The following is a 24517-nucleotide window of genomic DNA, read 5'->3' as shown; positions in this document are numbered from 1 at the left end:
ATATAAATTTTTAATATTATTTTTGTTTTGGTACTCGAAAAAATCGAATTATTTATTATATTTTGTGAAAATTTAAAAAAAAATTAATGATTATATGAGATGAGATGGTTTAGTTTTGTGCCAGCAAGTCAATCAATCTGATTACTACAAGGATGACCAGTCTGGAATATGAACCATAAAAGAAAATACATATTAAACAAGTCAAAGAATAACTTGCATTTTGTAAAAAAAACATTATGTAGACGCAATAGTTCTCTATTCAAAGAGGGTCCTCTCTTCAAAGAAGGTCCTTTCAGTAGTATTGGCTATTTGTCCCACACTCCTCAACGTGTGCGTGAGATCTGTTGCGCATTTTGTTCCTCCCCTGCTATCTGTTCTCTCTGTTGATCTCTGACTCTCGTTTTCTTAAAGCTTTTCTGCTGCTATATATCTTTCTTTCAGACTGCTCTGCCCATGACAGGCCATGCCTAGATGATCCTCAAGCTTTTCTCTTTTTTTATGTTTTTGGGCTTTCGATAAATTCATCGAGATCGAATATCAATCTTTACTGTGTTTCAGTCCGACCAGTTAAACACAATATTATAGTTCTTTGGTTCTTTCTCTGCAATTTTCTTCTCATACTATTTCGATATCTGAAATCGGCAATATCACAACCTTTTAGTCATACAAGCGAGAGGATTACCATGAACAAGATGCAGAATTCAAAAGCTTGGGAAAAAGTTTTCTACTTTCTGCAAAAAAATTATCTCGTATCCAGTTTGAGCTTGAGCCAGAGCGTCCTACTGACATGCTAAAAAGTGACGAAAAAGAAAGAAAACGAAGAGAAAAAAATTGTAACTAATTTAAAATAAGATGGAGTTAGTGCTAAGGCAGGGCTTGAAATATCCAAAGATGGTTTTCCTGAGCTTCAAAACTTGACCAAACAGTATGTAAACACCAACTGGGTTTGAGTTTATATCTAGAAAAGGACCTGGTTTTATACATCTTTCAACTAAGAGATGTCGTATCTCAAAATAAATGAGCCATAACAAAAATAAAAAGAGATTTATGTAGGGTTCAGGAGTGAGAGACTCGGAGAAAATGCACTAGAACAGCTGCGCGGACAGAATAAAATCATCACAAAAAAATAGTTGATATTAAATGGCCTCCACAACATATTAAATGGCCTTTTCTACTCAAGTACAAGAAAGATCTAATGAGCTATCTAGCACTAGTAAATGGTGAAGCACCATTTCTAACTGCACTCAGCCAAAAAACCAACCAAATATACTTCAACTTAACTTTCATCCTTTACTCTCTCTATTCCTTCACAGATTAAGCACAGGAAGAAACAGCACAGCATTAGAGATTTCAAAATACCAAGCTAGTAGGGCATGCTTCAGAGGTGGCAGATGAAGGAGCTTTCTGTCAGCATGGCAGGAGGCAAGGCATACATATCTAAGTCTTCCTCCAGAAAGCTCATGTCATTGTTAATGGGGAAATCCAACAGCAGCTGTAATGCATTTTCAGATGAATCCTCCAACTCATCGGAGCTTGAGCAATCAGACGCAGCCATCATCTCTTCAGTGTAGGACTTGCAACTCTTGCACTCAGTATCTTCATTTTGATTGCTTCCTGCGATTGAGGATCCCCCTAAAATGGGGCAAATCTCGGTGGTGATAGCTGACATAGATCCACATTTGGTAGATGAAGATGCCTGAGAAACGGGGCTCTGGCAGAGAGTTTTGTCCCCCATACTGAACTTTCGAAATGACTCTCCAACTTCCGAATTCCATATACGAAGAAAATAGTCAGAATCAGTTCCACCAACAGGATTTGGATGGAAGAGTGATGACTCCCTTGAAAGCCGAGCCTCAGCTTCAAGCCTAGCACTCTCCCATTGTGCCATGTGACGAGTGGTAGGGGATGCAGGTGCTTTTATAGTTGTACTGCAGGAGTTAACGGGCTCATGTGTTTGTGGATCAAGGCCCATGCAAACGAGGCGCTTCTTCAGGTGGGTGTTCCATAAATTTTTTATCTCATTATCAGTTCTCCCTGGTAATTGAGCGGCAATAGATGCCCACCTGAAATTTATCATAAGAGGAATGCGGAACAAGTTCACACAAAAGCCACAGAAGTTTAAAAGTTTCTTTTTTGCCAAATCGGAAATGAAATTTATACACAATCAGTATGTTCAATCTGGGGCTATGCAGAATACTTTATTATTATTGGAGCTTGTTTTGATTCATGATTGTGATTGTGTTGTGAGGACTCTTTCCAGTCACATTTTTTTTTATTTGTTCTAACTCCAAGTTTCAATTATTCATAATGCATGCCGATCAACCATAAGCATGCAACCTACCTACACCAAGGGATCCATAATGTACCTTGAGGGTTTGTACAACAATTTTTTTTTTTTTTTTTAAGTTGCAATAGGATTGATTCCAATAGAGGTCACAGTTTGAAGAAAAGTACAGAAGCACAACAAAGTACCGGTTTCCAAGAATGCCATGAAGCTGCACAACAAGCTTCTCTTCCTCCTGGGTGAAAGGGCCACGTTTGATGTCTGGTCGAAGATAATTTGTCCACCTAAGCCGGCAACTCTTCCCACAGCGAAGAAGACCTATACAAAAGAGAAGACTTGCTAGTCTATATAAAAGGGAAGTTAAAGGTTCCAAGAACTTTGGAACGGCATAGAGAAACTTCCTTGACTAGTGACATACACATATAGAAAACATATAGGAGGATTAGTGACATAACTAGAATGTATTTGCAGTTGCAGAAACAACCACCATAACATATATAATCGAAAGACGAGTTTACCCTTGGTTACAATTGTTTTTGATTTATAGTGATTGTTTTATATTAAAAATTGAAAGGCACTCAAGAACGACAAACATAAGATGGCCCTAATAGTATGCCAAATTTATTGGTTCCCAGAAACCAGAACAAAACAAAAAATGAACTGAAACTGTTATTTTCCTGCTTTCCTTTGTTTTATCAGCAACCAAATAGCTAAGGGGATGCTTGTGGAATGAGATGAAATGAAAATTTGGCGAATAGTACTAAGATAGTTTGTGAATAGTAGTGAGATAGTTTGAGTTAAGAATTTATTGAATTTTGGGAAATAAGGGAAAAATTTAAATAAAAAATACTATAAAGTTAAAATATTATTATAATATAATTTTTGTTTTGAGATTTGAAAATGTTTTTTGTTTTTTGTTTGAAAATTTGGAAATTTTGTAATGATTAATTTGAAAATGTTGTAATGATTAGTTTAAAAGTGTTTGTATTTGAATTATGTTTAGGAAGGAAATGAGATGGGATAAGATGGGATGAGATAGGAAATTATTTCCAAACATCCCCTAAATGTAAAGCTCGAGAACTTGAACTTATTCCTGCACCCTATATTTAGGTTCAAAGTAAATGTGAAATATACCAAAATGTTCCTAGAACATTTAGATTCATAATCTCACTTCTTCCTATTCATGCAAAAACAGGTTCTCTTTGAATTTTGGAAAAGGATTTAAATGTTAAAAGGAGATTCCCACCTAAAGGGGAGCATCTGGTAAAATGAACATGAAACCATGCAATTTTCAACAATACCAACTTAAAAGGACAGATCGATAGGTCCATTGGAGATAAACTTTTCCTAAAATCTAGAAAGTAACATTAACTAGGAAACATGGCTCAAGAGGAAACACGGATAGATCAGAGGCTAAAAAAAAGGAACAGATTGGTTAGGTACCAATCATTCCAGAATTTAAAAAAGAAAACACTATACAATTAAACCATGAGCTATTCGTGTTTCTAAAACCTATGGCCAGTTGGCCACCATCACATACTAATTCTGAGTCCATCCCCAGTTCTAAAGAGTCGAACTTCAAATTGAAGAAGTTGAATCAGTTATATGTTCGATATGCAGTCAGATCACAAATCAAGTCCCAAGCAATGGAAAAAAGTTAGCAAGGTGAAAGTGCGGCCATGCTTGTGAAAGCAAAAGGGACTTCAAAAAAGTACTTTTCTTCCTCTCAGAGTGAGAACACGAAAATGCAAAATCAGCTTCCACTTCCAAAAGCAAGAAAAGAAAAGCTTTTCAACAAGTTTCACCAGGCTATAACTAACCAATTACTAGTAGAGTGACAAGGCTCAAACCTGCAAGCTTAGGGAGAGATCTCCAGCTTCCATGTCCACCATTTTTCTTGATATACTCAACAAGAATCTCATCCTCCTCGGGAGTCCATGGCCCCTTCTTCAAACCCCTTTTGTCACAGCAGGGTGCTCTCCCCATATTTCACTCCTATTTTTCACCACCACCACAAAATACCAACACTAGGAATCAAAAGAAAACACTTTAAAGCTCCAAAGTTTCCGACAACGCCACCTCAGATAAAGCCACAACGTTTAAGAATGCCATAAAACACTACAACTAGAAGATCCAAGAAAACCCTTTAGAGTTCTGCACTTCTGTAAGCCAACCCCATTACCAAACACCAACACGAAAGGACACAGAAGAAACCCTTTTAAGGCCCTAGGATTGAACAACACCACCAAAAAACACCAACAGTCCAAACGCTAAGCTCTAAAGAAACCCCTTTAAAACCAACTTTTTTAGAGCAAGCAAATGTGGAGACAAGAGAGACAGAGAGAGGGGGTGGCTATAAATGCTAGAATTTGGTATTTATTATCATCTAGGGGAATTCGAAAGTGATATAATGTTGTGGGCTTGCAAGGACGATCATCAGCGAGTTTTAGGCTGGCTTTTGCAATAAATGTTGGGAACAGAGACATTGATTAATTGAATCATCATTGAGAGAAAACCACAGTCCTCGTCTTGTTTGTTTTTCAAAAACATCTCATCTTATCTCATCTCATCATTATAATTTTTTTAAATTCTCACATAAAATAAAATAAATAATTCAACTTTTTCAAATCTCAAAACAATAATAATATTAAAAAATATATTTTAATAATATTTTATTCAACTTTTTAACTTTAATCTCAATTCATCTCATGAAACAAACGGACCCTTAATAAAGTTGTTTTTATTTTCTGAGGTTTTCAATTGCTACGAGAGAGAGAGCAGATATCGTGAAGATGATCGTGAAAGCATTAATGGTGGATTCTATCACAGAGGACACAGAGATTCAAACAAAAAGAGAGAGACATTAAATTTCTGAGAGTGACATGCAGAGTACGGAACTCCACGAAATGACCTTTCTTTTTCTGAGATGTGACTTTTTGACACCAAAATAAACCTGAATTTTTATGTTTAACTTATTTGAGTTTAATAAATAAATTAAATTATATAATTTATTTAAAATATATTTAAATATATTTAAATATTAAAATAAATTTAATATTTTTATAAAAAATTAAAAAAGATTTTATATTTTACATATAAAGATATATTCAGTTACAAAATCATAAATTTCATATGTAAAAAGATTTGGTTATATTTAAATAGTAAAGTCTTCTCAATATTTTCTAAATATGCTCATATTTATGAAAATATTTTACATGTCAAACACAATAAACTATCTTCATACTAAAAAATCTTCACTATAATATTTATCACTATTATATATAAATAAAATCATCATTAAAAAAATTAATCATTGATGAAACCTACACATTTTTCAATTATATATTTAAAAGTCAATAACTCAACATACTTCACACATCTAAACAACTCAAATACTCTTAATGGGACCAATAAACTTACTTCAATTTCTACTCATAACTATTCACAAACATTTTATAATATTTATCACTATTATATATATAAAAATAAAATCGTTATAATATTTATCACTATTATATATAAATCAAAAATAAAATCATTATAATATTATATATAAAAATAAAATAAAATCATTACAATATTTATTAATATTAAAAAATCACTATAATAAAATCATTATAATATTTATTATTAAAAATAAAATCACTATAATATTTATGAGATCCATACTATTTTTAACTACCTATCTAAAAATTAATAACTCAACATATTTTACATATCTAATTAATTCAAAATACTCTCAATAAAACTCATAAATTCATTTTAATCTCTACTTATAATAATTCTCAAATATTCTCGCAATCCAAACCTTCCATAGTCTCCTTTTCCTATATATTTTTGGTGAGACTGTTTGATTTACTCGCGCAGCTATCATATCAAGTTGGTCTGAATTGATTGAAAAAAAAAAAAAAAACTTCCTGTAATCGAGAAAATGTCGGTCAAGCAAGCAAGCAAGGTTTTTATAAAAGAGATAGGAAAAAAATGGGTAGTGGCTCGTCCTTGGATTTGATAGAACAGAGAGAGTTAAAGCTCTGGTCTGGTGAAGAAGCATAAGGAAAAAAAAAAAAACAGGCGGGAAAAGGAGCGTGACAAATGAAGGAATGACACGTTAGACCACGCGCGAATGCGAACGAAGCATTTCTGGGTTTGAACGTATGGATGGAGTTGGGGTTGTGCGTTGGAGAAGAGTGTGGGGAGCAGAATCGTCAACTCCATTCTGCTGTGCCTTATGAGTAATAAATTTGGTCAATCTGAAAGTCAGATACCCACCATCCCCTGCATGCATGTTCACATGTTACTGTGTTTTTCCTGTCTGCTTGCAAACTTTTTTATTACTTCCTTGACTAGAAAAATATGAGCGCTAAGGATACACAAAAATATTAATATCAAAATAATTTTATAGACTACTATGTTTTAATTTTATTTATCATATTTATTTTATAATAAAATAAATTTTATAATCTGACAAATTATATAAGTAACATCAATTTATAAAATTATTTTTATGCAATTTTCTACGTAATATCTATTTTCTATATAATTTTATAGTAATACATTAGAGTAATGCTAGATATCTTAGACTATGCAAATCTTTCACACTCTCTTTTAAAAAAAAATAAAGCTTATTATTAAAAAATAATTTTTTCATATGAATCTTAAATTTATCTAATTTTTTTAAAGAAAGTACGAAATTTGTACACTCTAGGATCACAAATATCATTTCTCATTTATTATTTACATTAAGTTACTTACAACATGTTTGGATTATAAGAATTCTCGAAACTTTTCATAATTTTATGAGTAATGTAAGATATAATTATTGAGGTCTCATTCTGAGTTGTTATAAATTTAAATTCACAAAAATTATATTTAAAAATTTTAAATACATTTCATTGAATTTTAAAAATATTTCATATAATAATTTATATTTTATTGTATTATATAAAATATAAAGTTTATATTTTGCCTTAGGTATTGAGCAACCCCACAAATAATTTAAATCTTTAAGAAGTATTTTGTTATTTATTGCATACACTTAAAAGTCTAAAGGGAGACACGTGTGCACCACATGCTACCGGAATGGTGCCCTTGACTGTGTGTTTGATCCGACTCCGAGGGCTGGGAATCTGATGGGGTATCGCATGTGAGATGGTTGTTGACAAAAAGTGAAAAATCTAGCCTCCTAGAGCTAAAAAGAACAACACAACTAGAGAGAGAGAGAAGTAGTAAAAAGAGTAGATAGCGGCCATTTTCAAGCGGACAAGAAGTCGGCCAACAGTAGTGTCAAACTTCTAAAACTATGAACCTTTTATTTAAGGAACTACTTTTTACTATGAAGAAATTGACAAATAAATAGATACACGAGAAGTTTTCTGTGGTAACTAATACAGTATATAAAGAAGTTACAATGGCTAATTTCTAAAATTATGGTGTTGCTTATTTTCTTGCTATTTTGTGTTAAGTGTGATCTTGTCAATAATTCCCCTCAAGTTGACGTATAGAGATTCGTAATGCCCAACTTGTGTGAAAAATTATGAAAGAGTTCTTGTCCTAATGTTTTGATAAAGATGTCGGCAACTTGCTAATGAGAGGAGGTATGAACGGTTGTAAGGAGGTCTGACCGGATCTTGTCACGAATAATGTGACAGTCAATCTCAATATGTTTGGTGCACTCGTAAAACGCAAGATTGTGAGCAATGTAAAGGGCATATTGATTATCACAATGTAAGTTGATAGCTTCAGAATGAGGAACTCCAAGATCAGTGAGGAGCTGTTTCAATCAAGTGAGTTTGCAAGTGATGACGGTCATGGCACGATATTCAGCTTCAGCAGATGAACGTGCCACTATCGTCTGCTTTTTTTGTACAGCAGGAAATGGGGCTCGTGCCTAGCTGAATGAAGTATCCTGTGGTGGAGCGACAAGTAATGGGACAGTTGACCCAATCCGAATCGGTGTAGGCAATAAAATGTAAACCACTGGAGGAGGAGAAAAAAATACCTTGCCCTAGACTTCCTTTGATGTAACGAAGAACACGAGTGGCAGCTTGCATGTGAGGAACACGAGGAGCATGCATAAACTGACTTAGGATGTTCATTGCAAATACACAATATCAGGGCGTGTAATAGTCAGGTAGATTTGACGTCCAACAAGTCGTCGATAGGTACAAGGATCGGGAAGAAGAGTGACGTAGTGATTGGTGAGCTTCAAGTTTTGTTCTATGGGAAAGTGGGCGATCTGGGCACCAAGTTGTCTACTATCAAATAAAATATCAAGAGCATATTTTTATTAATTGAAGAATATGTCTTTCGGTGAATGAGCAACTTCAAGACCGAGAAAATATTTGAGAGGGCCAAGATCTTTGGTTTTGAAGTATGTGGAGAGAACACCTTTGAAAACCTTAATTTGTGAAAGAGCATTACCAACAACCAGAATATCATCAACATAGACGATGACAATAGTGATACTGGTCGAAGTGACCAAGGTGAATAAAGAATGATCTGCCTGAAATTGAGAAAAACATGTAGCAAGAAGCACAATAGTTAGTTTAAAAAACCAGTTACGGGATGCTTATTTGAGGTCGTAGAGGGATTTGCGGAGACGACATACACGGATCTCCCCCTTGGGACAAAAACCGATAGGTGGTGTCATGTAAACTTTCTCATCAAGATCATCATGTAAGAAGACATTGCTGACGTTAAGTTGATGAATGATCCATTGTTGTGTAGTAGCGACAACCAACAAACACTGAACAATAATCATTTTAGCAACGGGAGCAAAAGTCTCATAGTAGTCGAGGCCTTTAACTAGAGTATAGCATTTGGCTACTAATCGATTTTTGTATCTTTCGACGGAGCCATCCGCTTTAAGCTTAATTTTAAATACCCATTTCAACCAATGGATTTCTTACCAGGAGGTAGTGGCTTAAGTGTTCAAGTGGAATTGTCTTCAAGAGAACGGAGTTCAGTAGACATAGATTCACGTCAATGGAAATGGCGAAGAGCAGTAGAATAGCAGGAATGATTAACAGAAGCAGTCAGAGCAGTCAAAAAGGTAAGGTGAGCAGGTGAGAAACAAGAATATGAAACAAAAACAGATAAAGGGTGAGCAATACCTAAGGTATGTGCAGCAGGTGAGGATGTCGTGGGCTCCGTGTGTAGGGTCGGGCAGACATAATCTTGAAGAAATGTTGGTTAGGTAGTTGTGCAACGAGGGCGAAGAGAAGTGGGAGGAGGGGGTGGGTCGGGGGTATTGATGGAAGAAGTGGGAGAAATGGACAGCAATATAGGTTCAGGGACAAGGAGAGGAAGGGCAGGGAGGGATGTATGTGTAAGATCAGGAATTTCCTTAAAGGAAAACTATTGTTCATGGAAGGTAACATCACGAGAATAGAAGATGGCTTGAGTGTCGAGATTATAAAACTTGAATGCTTTATGAGTGCTAGGATAGCTGAGAAAGACACATTTAGAGGCATGAGGAAAAAGTTTATCATGGGAAGTATGGAGGGTTTAAGCATAACAAAGACAACTGAACACGCGAATGTGATCATAGGTGGGTGAAGTGTCGAAGAGAAGTTCAAATGGAAATTTATTTTAAAGAATACGGCTTGGTAGACGGTTGATGAGATAGACAGCGGTGAGGACACATTCACTCTAAAATTTCAAAGGTAATTGAGCTTGAAAACGGAGATTGCAAGCGACATTCAGGAGTTGCCGATGTTTACGTTCCGCAACACCATTTTGTTGTGGAGTTTCAATATAAGTACGTTCATGAATGATGCCGTGATCATGGAGATAGGTTTAAAATTTGTGGGAACACAATTCTTCTCCATTATCAGTTCTAATTATTTTAATCATGGTGTTGAACTGATTTTGGATAAGAGCGAAGAAATGCATGAGGTTGGTATAAGCCTCATATTTATAATGCATGAGATAGATCCAAGTAGTATGTGAAAAATCATCAACTATTATAAGAAAGTAATGAGCACCACATAGTGAAAAAGGATGATAATCACCCCATATATCACAAAAAAAAAAATACAATTAAAAATCGAAGTACTTTTATTAGCATGAGAAAGAAAACGTAGTCTTGTGTGCTTAGAACGAGCACAAACATCATAATTAGAAATAACACGGGGATTATTTAAAAGACTAGGAATAATTAAGCGGAAATGATGACCTAGGCGTTGATGTCATAAGGTTTTATTCACAGTAGTTTGCGCTAAGAGGACCATAATGGGTTTGGGCCGGTATGAAATTCAAGGGAATTGGCGATGGAGGGATTGATGGAGTTGAGAAGCCAAATAAGGACCATGTCCTTTGTTTGATTCCATTGGGTGTAGTCGGCAGAGTTGGGATCGGGTGGTGGGAGAGTGCCATCAACAAAGCTTAATTTGTTTTTGGTATCAAGGGCACGGGTCATGGGTTTCTACCATTTGGGAAAATTATCCCATGTAAGAAGGCCAAAAATCAAGTATAAGGCTAGGAGAATCAGAGTGATTGAGGAAATACGGGGAGGAAAGAGGGTGGTTAGGGTTTGAAGAAGAGGCCATGAAGGCGGTGGAGAGAGGATCATGGTTAGGCAGATACCATGTCAAACTTACAAAAATATGAACCTTTTATTTCCAGAACTACTTTTTATGATGAAAGAATTAACAAATAAATAGATACATGAAACTAAGCTTTCTATGGTAACTAATAAAGTATGGAAATAATTTACAATGGTTAATTTCTAAAATTATGTTGTTGCTAATTTTGTGTTGATCCTTGCTAATTTTGTGCTAAGTGTGATCTTGTCAATAAGTAGGCTCATATGTGTTGATGGCGGGCAAAACAATTTTGAAATAGTATTGAAAAAGCTTTATAAATAGCTAACAACAAGCTTGTTCCTCCCTCTGTTGCAACCAACTTCCCAATGTCAGATGGAGTGGAGGGGGTGAACAACTGAACATCCTCTACAATTTTATGACCAATGTACTTATCACAATTTGTAGATCCCACAACATCAAAATCCTACTCGTGGATAGTAAGGATGTAATATTATATATAGTGAAGTCCACAAGTTATGTCTATATTTCTTCAAATTGTAAAAAGTGTTTAGATCATAAAATTGTAAGAAATCTTAATTTTCCTGGTGAATGGAATAAAATTGTAAAAAGTTAAAGAAATTATATTTGCAGTTATAAGGTGTCTAAGGCTCATGCATTCCTTTTGAAAAAAGTGGATAAGTTTAGAACCCACATTAAAAAAAAAAAAAAAAAAAAAAATTAATGGTAGGCCACACTTTTTTTCAAAAGAAGTGTGGACCTTTTACACCTTAAGAGTGTATCTAGCATTACTCAAAAAGTTATCAGAAGCTGAAACATTTAGGTCTGGTGTGTTTTCACAAACCATCACATCTCATTTCATCTAATTTAATAATTACAACTTTTTCAAACTCCCAAACAAAATACAAAAAATTATTCAATTTTTTCAAATCTCAAAATAAGAATAATATTTTAAAAAAATATTATAATAATATTTTATTCAACTTTCATATCATCTCAATTGTAAAACCAAACGAGATGTAATTGATAAATATATTTTCATTCCTAAAACATTTTAGGGTAGTATTTAGGTTTATTGTGTTTATGGACTCTATTCATATTAGCATACGTGACTTGAAATATTTTTGAAATGATCCTTGGTGTACGGTGTCTACTTCAAAAAGATAAACACTTGAGATTACAAGTGCTTGAGGCGTTGTAATTAATCAGTCACGATATAACTTTCATGATATGACATAACTAATTATTTTTTTTATGTACATTGAAATAAGTCTAATAATTACAAAACAAAAAAAATATATATTACATAAATAATACTAAATCCGACGCCTTAAATATGAAACTTTTGAATCGGTACCAAATAGTTGACACCGTTTTGATGTAGCGTGAGTGCTCGGTTTGAAAGCGACATCTCGCCGCTTTTGTCAAAGAGCTCACACAGTAAGCACAGTGTAGGCATTTAATTCGCTCTTGTATTATTTTCGCGTTGATGATGTTTTCTTCAGACTACAATTATGTTGTCGGCAGCTGCTACATATTCAAGTTGAGCACTGGGTCCAGAATTCGAAACCCCAAATTTGTCCCGAATAGGGTAATATTTTTTTTATTTTTTTAATCATCATAAATATTTTTTAAAAAAATAAAAAATTCACAATATCATTAAAAAAATATATATTTTTTTTAAGAATTATACAAAAAAATAAATTTCGCATTTTACAATTGAATGTATTTTTCACTCTGTAAGTTTATTTTGTATAATTTTTATCGTTTCTTTTGGTGTTACTTTTCCTCTCTCCTGTAATATATAAAATAACTCTAATAATATATAAAATAATTCACAATTAATGTTATCTGAACAAATACATTCAAATGATATAAGAATGTAATAAACTCACATTTTTTCTGTTCTAAATTTTGAGATCTGAACAAAAATGATAAGAAATTCTAATGTCATATGCGTGTATAGACAAGAAAAATGAAAAACCAAATGCAGCAGAAATGTGAGTAAAGTCCTTTTTCATAAAGAATGAATGGAATTATCAATGTTCCAGGAGCCAAGCATCATATATACATTCAAATCCAGGAGCCAGCACATTCTCCCCCCATGTTTGGTTACCTGGGAGCCAATTTATGGTTTCTCTTTTCCCATTTGCACAGCATAGTGATTTGCAAACCTCAGAAACAAAGCCATGCAAAAACAGTTCAACTTGAGCTTAAAAATTACAGGATGTATGTTGTCAAAATTGAACAGAGATCAATTGTGATTAAAAAGAATAAATTGATCTGGTCCACTCAATTTTTAACAAGATACATCCAGTAATTTTTTAACTGGATCTGAATCAAACTACAAGAAAAAAGAACACTCTAAAAAACACAACTACAAAAAGGAATAAGAGAAGCCAATGGATTTCTTGCGCAAGGCAAAACCATCAACAGCGATCAAACTAGAATCACAGTATAGCAGGAAACCAGACTGATAATAAAATATAAATGCAACTGTGAACTTGGACCCAGCAGATATCTATCTGGGTTTTTTTTTTTTCCTAAGCCAATCTAAAACATGCCTCGGGGGCTCTGAAAATCCAGAAACTAATAAAAGCAATCCAAGGGAAATACCTTCCACTTGGACAAAAGGACTTTTTCCCCAATACATACTTCCAGAATGCGTCCTCTATAATTAAGCTAGATAACCTTCTTTAACTGGACAGCATCAACCTTGAAGAAAGAAAAACACAGTTAGTTTTCAGCTTAACAATTGGTAAAATATTTTCAGATCATCGCACTCCAATAAAACTAATTTGCAAGCCAATCCACCAACAAAATCGCATGGCAAAAAGTGTAAGTAGCAACTCAAAGCAATCTCTCTTTTATACAGCAGCTCCGGGTTCTTGATTCAACATAATTCTTATAGTACGTGAGAAGAAAAAATAGTATCATAGTAAGAAAGAATGAGAGAGAATAAACGGGGGTACATGTGACGTTTATTTTGCAAATTGCTCTTTTACCTTTCGTTAAATTCATTCTCATTAACTAAGTTACTATATTTTGAAGTTTAAAGTTGTAATCCCCTGGATTGTGTATATGAAGGTGGTGAATGGGATCACACATTACTTGGAAATGAGAAATTTATGCCCTTTATAAGGATTCAAGGGACTCGATTTGTAACCTTGACTAGTCCTTTTAGATTACGAGCCTAGATGTGGCTTGGCCTTCGGGTCATTACAAATGAAATTAACACCAAACCCAACTAGAACAATGGGACTTATGCCATGTAGTCCATATGATGTAATGGCCCAACGATGACATCGGGGATTTAAGGGATGTTGTAATATCCTGGGTTGTGTATAGGAAGGTGATGAACGGAATCCCACATTTCTTGAAAGGAAGAAATTCGTGCCCTTTGTAATGATCCCAAGAGACCCCAATTGTAACCTTGACTATGCTTTTGGAATATGGACCCACATATGGCTTGAACCTTCATTAGGTTGTTACAAAAGTGTAATTATAGAAGGCATGCAATAGCTGCAACAGAAAATGCTGGGATATCTTTATTAAGGACAATGATTAACCAAAGAAAACAGATATGTCCACACACTACATGATGAAATTCTATGAATACTTTCTTTGAGCTTCAACTTCACATAACGGGAATGCTATATGTACTACAAATTTTACTACATATGCTATACAAATGGCTGTCTCACCAATCCATAGGTAAGTCAAACCATATTATCATATTTGTGATCTGTCAACAACTCACCAATCATATGGAGTTAGTAAGATTTTTGTAGTAAAACTTGTAGTATGTTTAGCATTTTCCTAGCATAAATATCGTTATATTCATAACTTGGCCCTAATTTTAAGCATTAAGCCATTAGTGGCCTATATTATGGCACATAATTCAGTAGTCCAAAAAGATACACATATAACATATAGATTCACTAGTATTTCTAAATAGATACAAGAAATGATTTTTTTTTTTTTTTTTTTGATAATTTGAACCAAGGAATGATATATCTTGCCATTATGTGTTTTTTTGGCTTTGGGGATAGAAGAAAGTGGAGAGGAAACACGCTTATGTTGAGATTAGGTAGTATCATTACTTTTCAATTGAACAGATGATAGAGAGGAACTGTCACACTATTTATTCAATATCTGAATTGGAATAAAAGACACGCACACTCAACCACTCAGTTTGATGAACTTAGTCACTTGGCATTAAATAAAAAATTAGGGTGCATCAGCGAGCCATTGTATGCTTTACTCACCATCATTGACCACACAGTAAGAGATATCTACCAGCAGTCACCGACAGTATATTGCCTGATCAATATGTGGTGGAATTTGCTTTATCTCAGTCCCAAGTTCTTGCTCAATCCGGTACCTATTGGGGAAAACATGAAAAATAAATCATGAAGCCACCAATAAATAGCTGTTTATAGCTTTACGATTAAATATAATAGAGACAAAATACATACAAGTTAAAGCGGTCCTCATATGTGATCAAATTCACGGCTAAACCAAGGTGCCCAAACCTTCCAGATCGACCAACCTGCATGTAAGATGAATCAGTAAGCAAAGAACACGTGGAGAAATCTGCATTCAACAACTGCATCTTACATACCCTGTGCAGATATGTTTCTGAGTTCTTGGGAAAATCAAAGTTAATAACCACATTGACTGCTTGAATGTCTATTCCCCTTGTAAATAGATCTGCCATTTCACCAAAGGGAAATCAGAAGAAGTAATAAATGGCTAATCAAGAGGGTTTTTTCGTTTAATGTGTATGATAAATGTGGATTTCCTTCTGAAGTTATAAATACAGCCACCAGTCGTAGTCAGGTAAGAAGTTCATTATATTGCAATATTAGTTTTGTGTCTTATCACTGATAAATCAACTCTGCAATACTAACACCTACTGTTGACATGAGAACTCCAATATCATCACCTTCCAGCATAAGTGTATTCCACGGTACAATGAAAAAGTAACCCCCACCAACTAAAACACAAGCATGCACACACTACCAATGTATATAACATCAGACAGTTAATCCCGTGTAAGATCCATCTCCGTACAAACCAAGCTTGGAAAAGATGCAGAAAAAACAGAGATGTAGGGGGTGCAGTGTTGGTGAAAGCACTATGCACACTTGAGTGCAAATGCCGTCTGGAGGCTAGGCGCAAAATGCAGAGTACAAGCTGGACTGAAGTAAAGCACAAATTTTAAGATATATGTATAGTAACAAAAAAATCTATAAAATACAAAAAAAAAGAGCTTTGAAAAGCAAAACAGTAATATATTTAGCCTAACTCAATTTACTACAATGTTGTACAACATAAAAATGAAGTAATAAACTAATAACATAAACCTTAAGCAAAATAGTTTATATAACTCTCTTGTGCTTCACTAAAAATACACGTCTACGATATTTGATAGCCATAATCAAATTAAAGTACATGGTTCAATCAAAATATATCAAAAAGGCATGACCAAAAAGTTCAAGAATGCAAGCATTGACTTCTATGCTCACATGAGCAATCAAATATCAAGCCATCTAGAAAGCCAACGGGGCCTGGTTTGGATAGAAAGATGCTTCCATCTCATCTCATCTCAATATCCAAACACTACAAACACAAACACTTTTTCAATTTCAAATTTTCAACTTTTTTCATCTAATCATTACTTAATTATTACAATTTTCACAAACTTCCAAGTAAAACACAAAAAACAATTCAAAAATTTTCAAATTTCAAAACAAAAATTATATTAAAAAAATTATATTCTAACAATATTTTAACTTAATAATATTTTATACAATTTTTTCTCTCTCCTTTTCCAAAACCCCATAAAACATTTTAACTCGAACCATTTCTAACTCATCCCATCTCAAATCAAATATCTCACTACTATTCACAAACCATCTCAACTCACCATCCAAACCAGGCCTTAGACTATCATATTGGGTTCAAAGCATATACATCACACATGACACGTGACACCATTGCACGTAAATGATCTTCAATATCAAATAAATACTTATGAATATTTCATTACTTCATTTTCTAGGTCTTGAACTGATTTTATCATTTTTTTTCTAAAAACATTACAAAAGCGTGCTTTTATGCTCTTTAAGCTCGCACAAAAAGTGCGCTTTTGGTATATGAAGCACTTTGGCCTTGGCTTTTTACACTTCGCACTTAAGCACACTTTTACCAACACTCGGGGGTGGTTTGATAACTAAATCAGCTGCATGACGAATTAATGGAAGTAACATACCAGTGCAAACCAGATTCCTGCATGCACCATTGCGGAAATCATGAAATACTCTGTTCCGATGGTCTTGCAGCATCTTTGCATGAATATAAAAACAAGAATAACCAAGTTCGGTAATTTTCTTGGCCAATAGTTCAACCCGATTCACTGAGTTGCAGAAGATGATTGATTGGTTTATTTGCAGCTGGAAAAGAGAACCGCCAAATTATTATTATCTTTTTTACAAGTAAACGATTGTATTAATAAGAATAGACATAGCCCAAGTACACAAGATGGTATATAAGAGGTAACACCTATCTAGGAAGAAGAAATGGAAACAAAAAAGTCATGAACACCGAGGCCATTAAAATCTACAGCTATGGCCCATAGAAATAAAGTTCTAATAAAAGGAGATCTAAGTTCCTCTAATGAGAATCACCAAATTATTATAATAAATAGAAGGAAATAAATAATACATGCATAAATAGCTCGAATATAAACAAACCTTGGAGAAAAGGGTATTTAGGCAGTGGACTTTCTGTCTTTCTTCAACAAAAGCATAAAACTGTGTGATACCCTTCAGAGTAAGCTCATCCATAAGGTTAATAATATATGACTTTTGAAGATATCTGTCTTTAAAGTCCTTGACTGTAACAGGAAATGTAGCTGAAAACATCAATATTTGACGGTTTGCAGGCATAAATCGAATTAGCTGCTCTATTGATGGTTGAAATTCCGGAGACAGAAGCTTATCAGCCTAGGAGATTCATAGACATTTCAGATTTTTGCAGTTCATGACATTTAAACGAACCAAATCGCATGTAAAAGAAGAATCAAATAAGCAGCATATTAGAAATTTCACCTCTCAATCATACAAGTGTCACCCATAATTTTTTTATAAGTAAATGTCCACCATGAATGATAGTTACAAGTGAAAAAGAAATCGCTGGCAGAATCTGAGCTATTTGAAAATTTATAAACATCGAAAGTGCCAACAAAGCTAAAATTTTAGGCATTTACCTCATCCATAACAAGCATAGAACAGTCTTTCAAAATGCATACACCTTTTTTAGCAAGATCTAAGATTCTTCCAGGAGTTCCAACTAGTAAATGAACTGGTTGATATAAGCGCATGATATCATCCTTTAAGCTGGTACCACCCGTTGTAGCCATAACTTGGATATTCAAATGCTTCCCAAGTTCTTTACAGACTTGTGATGTTTGAAGAGCCAACTCTCGGGTGGGAACGAGTATAACAACTGCATAAAAATAATAAAGTAAATACACAAAATGAAGATAAACAAGCATCAAAATGAATGTCAAATGCCTAAAAGCTATGCACTGAACTTGATAATACCTCCTTTTCTAGAACAACAATAGTGAATAAAAGCGTCCATATTATTATCCCCTTTTTCTTATAAAGGCCATAGTATATTCTTGAATAACTACCATAGACATCATTTGAGCAAAACTACAAATCAAATGTAAGTAGAAGTATTCAAATGCTGATGACCAAACCTTGAATAGCATTGTTATCTTGATCAATTTTTTCCAATGCAGGAATGCAAAATGCAGCTGTTTTCCCAGTTCCATTTTTTGCTCTAGCAAGAATATCACTCCCAGTTAAAGCAATAGGAATACTTTCTTCCTGAATAGGAGACGGTCTTTCAAACCCCTTCTCATATATTCCCATAAGCAACTCACGCTTCAGAAAGTAGTCTTCAAACTCATTTCCCTTTGTTGCTGTCACATCCTGAATGTAAACATTAACGACCATCTCAGGGCTAATTTATAGATTATAAAGTAGATTCCAAACACATCTTTTTATAGGTAGATTCCAAACACATTAATAACAAACATGTTCAACCCCACAAATAGTAACATTTAGAATACCTTGTTGCCAAACACTTGCAATAAAAATAAGCATATCAAAATTACTTCAACAATAAACAATGTTCATAGCCTTTTTTTCCAAGATTTGAGCAGTGCTACTTTTTCTTCAGGGCAGAAGATATGACTGAAATTATTAGAATCTTGGGAATCAATACAATGAGCAGGCATATATTCACTTTTATGCCTGTAAAGAAATCATATTATTTAAGCTCTCACATTTATTGAATTAGCACGTGATTACTCCCTTTTGCATGTGTATGTGAAGAAAGTAATTAAAAAAAAAAAAAACTAGATGCATTACAAACATGTTGCCGAGCCTCACATAAAACACAGCAGGGTAAAAACCTTCAGTATTTCTTCACACAAGGCAGTTAATGTCCTCATTACCAAATACAATTATTGTACAAAAGAATACTACAGATTGTTAACTAAAACAACATCAAACAGGGAAACACCACAAAAAGATTGTTCACTTTTACAGAATAAATTTCAACCATCCAGCGGATCTAATAATAGAAACCTAGTTTGTCACTTCACTATAAGGATCTTTAAAAGCATAAAGAAGGCAATTGAAGTTGGGTTAGTACCAGGGTATGCTCCGCCAAGCTACTTCACCAACCGGGCAAGTTATCCAAGAGTTGATAAAACATACACTAGAGAGCTCTGGTGGAGAACCTCTTAAACTTGACGGGTGTTCTATGCAGTTTATAGGGAAATTAGGATGCCTTCAAATTACTGTTCTACACGGTAATCAATCTCCTCCACAGAATTGATTTCAAATTCCATTTGCCCATGCACAAACAAAGCATTCCCTCCCAAAAATAAGGGAAGAAAATAATGAACATGACAGTAAGAAGCAAATATCTGTTGGGCTGTTCACCCAGATGTAGTTGTAGGTAGCCAGCAAAAACATGATCCACATCTGGGTTTCTGTTTTAGTTTTCCTGTTTTCTAGAGTGTAGTAGGTATTTCCTTTGTATACTTCCTGTGTACTTGGGCTATGCTATTCGTGATAATAAAATTCTTATTAATTATCAAAAAAAAAAAAAAATGATCCACATCTGGGTTTGCAAGATGTGGGCAGATATCTGCCTGGCTTATCCGGATTTTTCTAGGGCCAATATCCGCCTGTATCCAGGAATAGACACCCAGAGATCCGCATTATTTGGGTTGTAACTGGATTTTTTAATCCACCCATCTCTCGGGCTTATTTTATCAAACCTTTTTTATTGCCTTTTTAAAAGTATATTTTTAGTGATTTTATGGGCTCTTTTATAGGTCTTTTGTGTTTTTTTTAATTATAAATAGAAAAAGTATTTCAAAAATAACAAAATTTGATTAAAAAACACCGAAGATAGGACCAGGGCTGGGCCACCGAATGCCATCTAGCGATGACCCATGAGGAGCTGCCCAAATAGGTGGTCGTCCAAGGCCACCCACAAGGGGCACCCTTTATGGCTGGCATTTGTTTTTTTTTTTCCAATTTTTACTTCTAATTATTTATATATATTTGTATTTTTATTATCTATTAAGTTTTTCTTTAGAAAAAAATATCCGCTATCCGGCCTGGATAGGGCGGGTAGTGAATGTTGTTATCCAGTACAGATTAATCCAAACCGGATAACCGCTCAAATGAATCCAGATATATAGATCCCGGGTCGATCCGAATAATGAATGAACAGTCCTACAATTAAGAACACAATGCATGTAATTCACGCATTTAAAAGTTGTCTAAGAAAGCATTGGCAACTATTTAAGAGTTTTATCATTCGTTGCAAGCGCATTCACCACCGTACCTCAGTTCTATAGCGTGTATCAGGCGGAGGTATCTTTAGCCTTGCCTTCCAGTCTTGTGAACTAGACATGAAAATTGGACAAAAAAAAATCAATATGAGATCACATTTTAAGTATCTAAATACCATAAGGATACACAATTTACAGAAAAACAACCAAAATGATTTAGCCCACATTTTGAAAATCAACAACAACAATATGGAACCAAAGCAAGAAATCGGTTTCAATTATTAATTAATCTCCAACACAAATTCCATATCGGTACTAATTTTTGCATGATTATTTTGCAAAATCAAGAACAATGTGAGAGATAAGGAAATGCAGAAATATCCTTTTTTGAACTTCTTTATCCTTTTTTTTTTTTTTTTATCAGTAAAAGAAAAATATTATATATATGAATGAAATAGGCATAGTCCTTGTACACAGGAAGTATACATAAGAACTCCTAGCTACATTCTAAAGACGATAAAATAAAGACAAGAATTCTTGGATATTATCCCCATCTAATACAATAGTAGAAAACCAACACATTAGAGTATGGAGAAAAAAATTCTTCAACTCAGTCATTGAGCGTTCTTTATCTTCAAAGCAACGTGCTCCTTATCCTCTAAGAAACACAGTATCCAATCAACTTTGTCTAAGAAGAGAGCCATGGGGATCCTAGGCTCACAACACCTCAAGCATACTATAAACAAAATAGACCTACAAATGAGGAAATTGTTACTACAAAACCTGCTTTATAGATAGTGTCATATCTTTATCACAATTGGCTACTATGTCACAAAAGGAAACTTTGTAACAGTTATCTACAACTCAAATGGCTACTACGTAATTGTATTGAAGATTACTCATACGAAGTCTTTTTCCACTTATAAAAAATACTAGGACAAATAAGCAGAAAAAAAAAATTATTCCAAAATAAGGATGGCCCTTGTACAAGTTGCACCTACTCATCCAACTAGATTCAGTTCCCTCACATTACTCATCCAACTAGATCTAGTTCCCTCACATTTCAGATCACAGAGCAATAAGAGTTTGCGCAAACAACAGTAAAACATGCTTAGGTGTGACAAAACCACTTGCATTAAATGAAGATGGAATAAATGACAGCTATTAGAACATTATTGGGGAATACCACTTTTAGCCAATGAAAACAGCTACAAATATAACATCTAAGGCTTCTAAGATGACTACCTGCCAAATTACCCACCCTATACAAAGACTCTTATTGTAAAGAAATTAGTATATCTAAAGACTCGGACAGCACAGTCTTTGGTCTTCAACACATTTCTCTTTGTAGTCTTCAACATGGAAGCTCAAACTTGATAGTACAACAAGATACACAAAAACATGCATACGTATACAATACATAAAAAGCAAACAGCACCTTGAGTCGACGGCCTCGGACTGCACAGTTTTCTCGACCTCGTCGACAATTGAATCGGCACCACCCAACTGGCCTCTCCTAAGCCACTGTTGCTGTTGCTGTTGCTGTTGCTGATGATACTGCTGCTGTTGTTGCTGGTACTGGTGCTGCTGTTGCTGGTGGTGGTTCTGCTGCTGCACCAAGCTCCTCTGCACGTAATGTTGCTGCGGGACCCTCGACTGGAATGCCGGGTTCAGATTCATGCCTCCGCCTCGGCCAGCGCCGATTCCCGGCGGATACCTACCCCTATTGTTGTTCATCGCACACCGGTTCAAACCCCACCCAAAAGGTCGAAAACTAGGGTTTGTTGGACGGGAAACTACGACGCTAGGGTTTCCTAGAAGTAGAGATCGTAAATTAGAGTACACACCGTGGGCGTTCTAGAAATATTAGCAATCGCTTGATGAAATTGAAAAAAAAAAAAAAACCTACGTAGACAAAATATTTCTAAAGCCTGCGGTTTCTCAAGGCTACTGAATCTCAAATTCAAAACAGAACCAATTGTAAGAATTTTGCAGTCGATTCAACAAAGAATAAATCATAAAAAAAAAACAAAAACTAGGGTTTCTCGGTGGCAAGATCGTAAATTAGAGCAAATTCATACGGTCAGAAATCGGCGGAGATGTAAAAGCATAGGAACCAAGAACCGGAAGAAAATGAGGGTCTAATCCAGAACCATGAGATGGAGAATTAGAAAAAACAAGAAACCAAAAAAGCAGGAAAATTAAGAACAAAAACCCGAGAGTCGATCTTTCTTTTTCTTTTATTGTACAGACCTGGAAGATCGGAAATTAGTGGACGGAATATACTCGTAAAGCGAATCCAGAGAAATGGATGGGGGGGGGTTTTGGAAGATGACAGAGAGTAATTGGGAAGCTCGAGTTGGTTGTGGAAACACCAAAGGAACCGAGCAAGTGACACCTAATGGATGATCCTAGGGCATCATCGCAGATGAGACACTCTGAATTTGCTCGATGGCCCCCACCTTTACTTGTTTTTGCGTTCAAACATTTTCCATGCTCAATTTTGGTTTAAAGTTTAAACAATAAGAAATTATAGACTTAAATTATAAAATTAGCAGTTAGATTTTCATGTTTTTATAATTTGAGTTTTAGATTTTCGACTTTCGGACAATTATTTCTCATCTTTACAAAACTTGCAATCTCTTAATTGAAAACTGTTAGGACATTACTGCAAGAGAATAGTATGTTACGTGTCAGCTTTTTATTTGTCGACGAGGCATGCGGATGCTACGTGCGAGGCATGCCTACGTGGCATTAGTATGGTAAGTGACAAACTTTCCGTTAAGTTGAAGATTAAAGATTGGTTTGGTTATTCTCGAGATGAATTATTTTTTTAAAAATTAAATAAAATATTATTAGAATATAATTTTTTAATATTATTTTTATATTAAGATTTAAAAAATTAAATTATTTATTATATTTTATATGAGAATTTAAAAAAATTATAATGATGAAATAAGATAAGATGTTTTATATATCTAAACCAAACCTAATTTTTTGTAATTGTTTTTTCTAAAATATCATTTAAATATAAAATATTTTTTAATTTCAAGTTTTTAATTTTTTCAAATAATCATTCTATTTTTTACAAACTTCAAAAGAAAACATAAATATTAATATAATTTTTTCAAACTTCAAAATAAAATAATATTAAATTATTTATTTATTCTTTTTCAAAAATAATATTAAACTATTTCTCTCTTTTTTCTTAATTTTTTTCTATTATTTTTTAAAATTAAATAAAATATCTTAATTTAAATTATTTTAATATTATTAATAAATTATTTTACTATTACTCACAAAATTCGAATACGCTACAAGTGCCCAAACGAGTCCTAAGCTTCAATTTGTGAAAATATGAAAACCGAAATAATGATTTTGCAATTAACCTAAAGTATAATTGGAAATTTTGTTCTCACGTCGTTTGCATTATTTAGATTTAGGATCATGTATTTTTTCACCATTCACCGTTGCGGATAGTGAAATAATCTAAATTTATTTCATTTTATTTTATTTTTTTATTATAATTTTTTTAAATTTTATAATAAATTATTAATTTTTTAAATTTTAAAAATTAATAATATTAAAAATAATATTTTATTTAAATTTCATCTTATCTCATCTCAACTTACTATTTAAGTTAAGTCTATATGAATCAATCAAAGATTACGCATGTGTCAATTTGAGATTCTTTTTTAAAATATTAATGAAATATTTTTTGAAAATAATTTTTTTATAATAAAAACTGATTTTCTTATCCTAATAAGCTTAAGATTGGTTTGCCAATACAATTATTTTCAA

At 33.9% G+C, this 24517-nt stretch overlaps 2 protein-coding genes across 2 annotated transcripts; both read right to left on the bottom strand.

Moving 5' to 3' along the window:
• Positions 1–1030: 1030 nt before the first annotated feature.
• On the bottom strand, positions 1031–4747 carry LOC109009391 (transcription factor MYB17-like). The gene is made up of 3 exons (XM_035692647.1): positions 4135–4747; positions 2473–2602; positions 1031–2063 (listed from the first exon to the last, which is right to left on the bottom strand). The coding sequence occupies exons 1-3, from the start codon at positions 4268–4270 to the stop codon at positions 1379–1381; spliced, it is 951 nt and encodes a 316-aa protein (XP_035548540.1). The 5' UTR covers positions 4271–4747; the 3' UTR covers positions 1031–1378.
• An 8458-nt stretch (positions 4748–13205) lies between these two features.
• LOC109009389 (DEAD-box ATP-dependent RNA helicase 8-like) lies at positions 13206–23169 on the bottom strand. The gene is made up of 11 exons (XM_018989848.2): positions 22970–23169; positions 22155–22530; positions 20770–20830; positions 18599–18833; positions 18101–18339; positions 17586–17837; positions 17105–17285; positions 15452–15540; positions 15306–15379; positions 15096–15211; positions 13206–13542 (listed from the first exon to the last, which is right to left on the bottom strand). Exons 2-10 carry the CDS (start codon positions 22451–22453, stop codon positions 15133–15135), a joined length of 1509 nt encoding a protein of 502 aa, XP_018845393.1. The 5' UTR covers positions 22454–22530; positions 22970–23169; the 3' UTR covers positions 13206–13542; positions 15096–15132.
• Positions 23170–24517: the final 1348 nt, after the last annotated feature.

This window comes from Juglans regia, chromosome 7, assembly GCF_001411555.2.
Source record: "Juglans regia cultivar Chandler chromosome 7, Walnut 2.0, whole genome shotgun sequence".
Lineage (NCBI taxonomy): Eukaryota > Viridiplantae > Streptophyta > Magnoliopsida > Fagales > Juglandaceae > Juglans > Juglans regia.
Note: the sequence above shows the minus strand (reverse complement) of the source record. Positions and strands in the feature narration are given on the sequence as shown.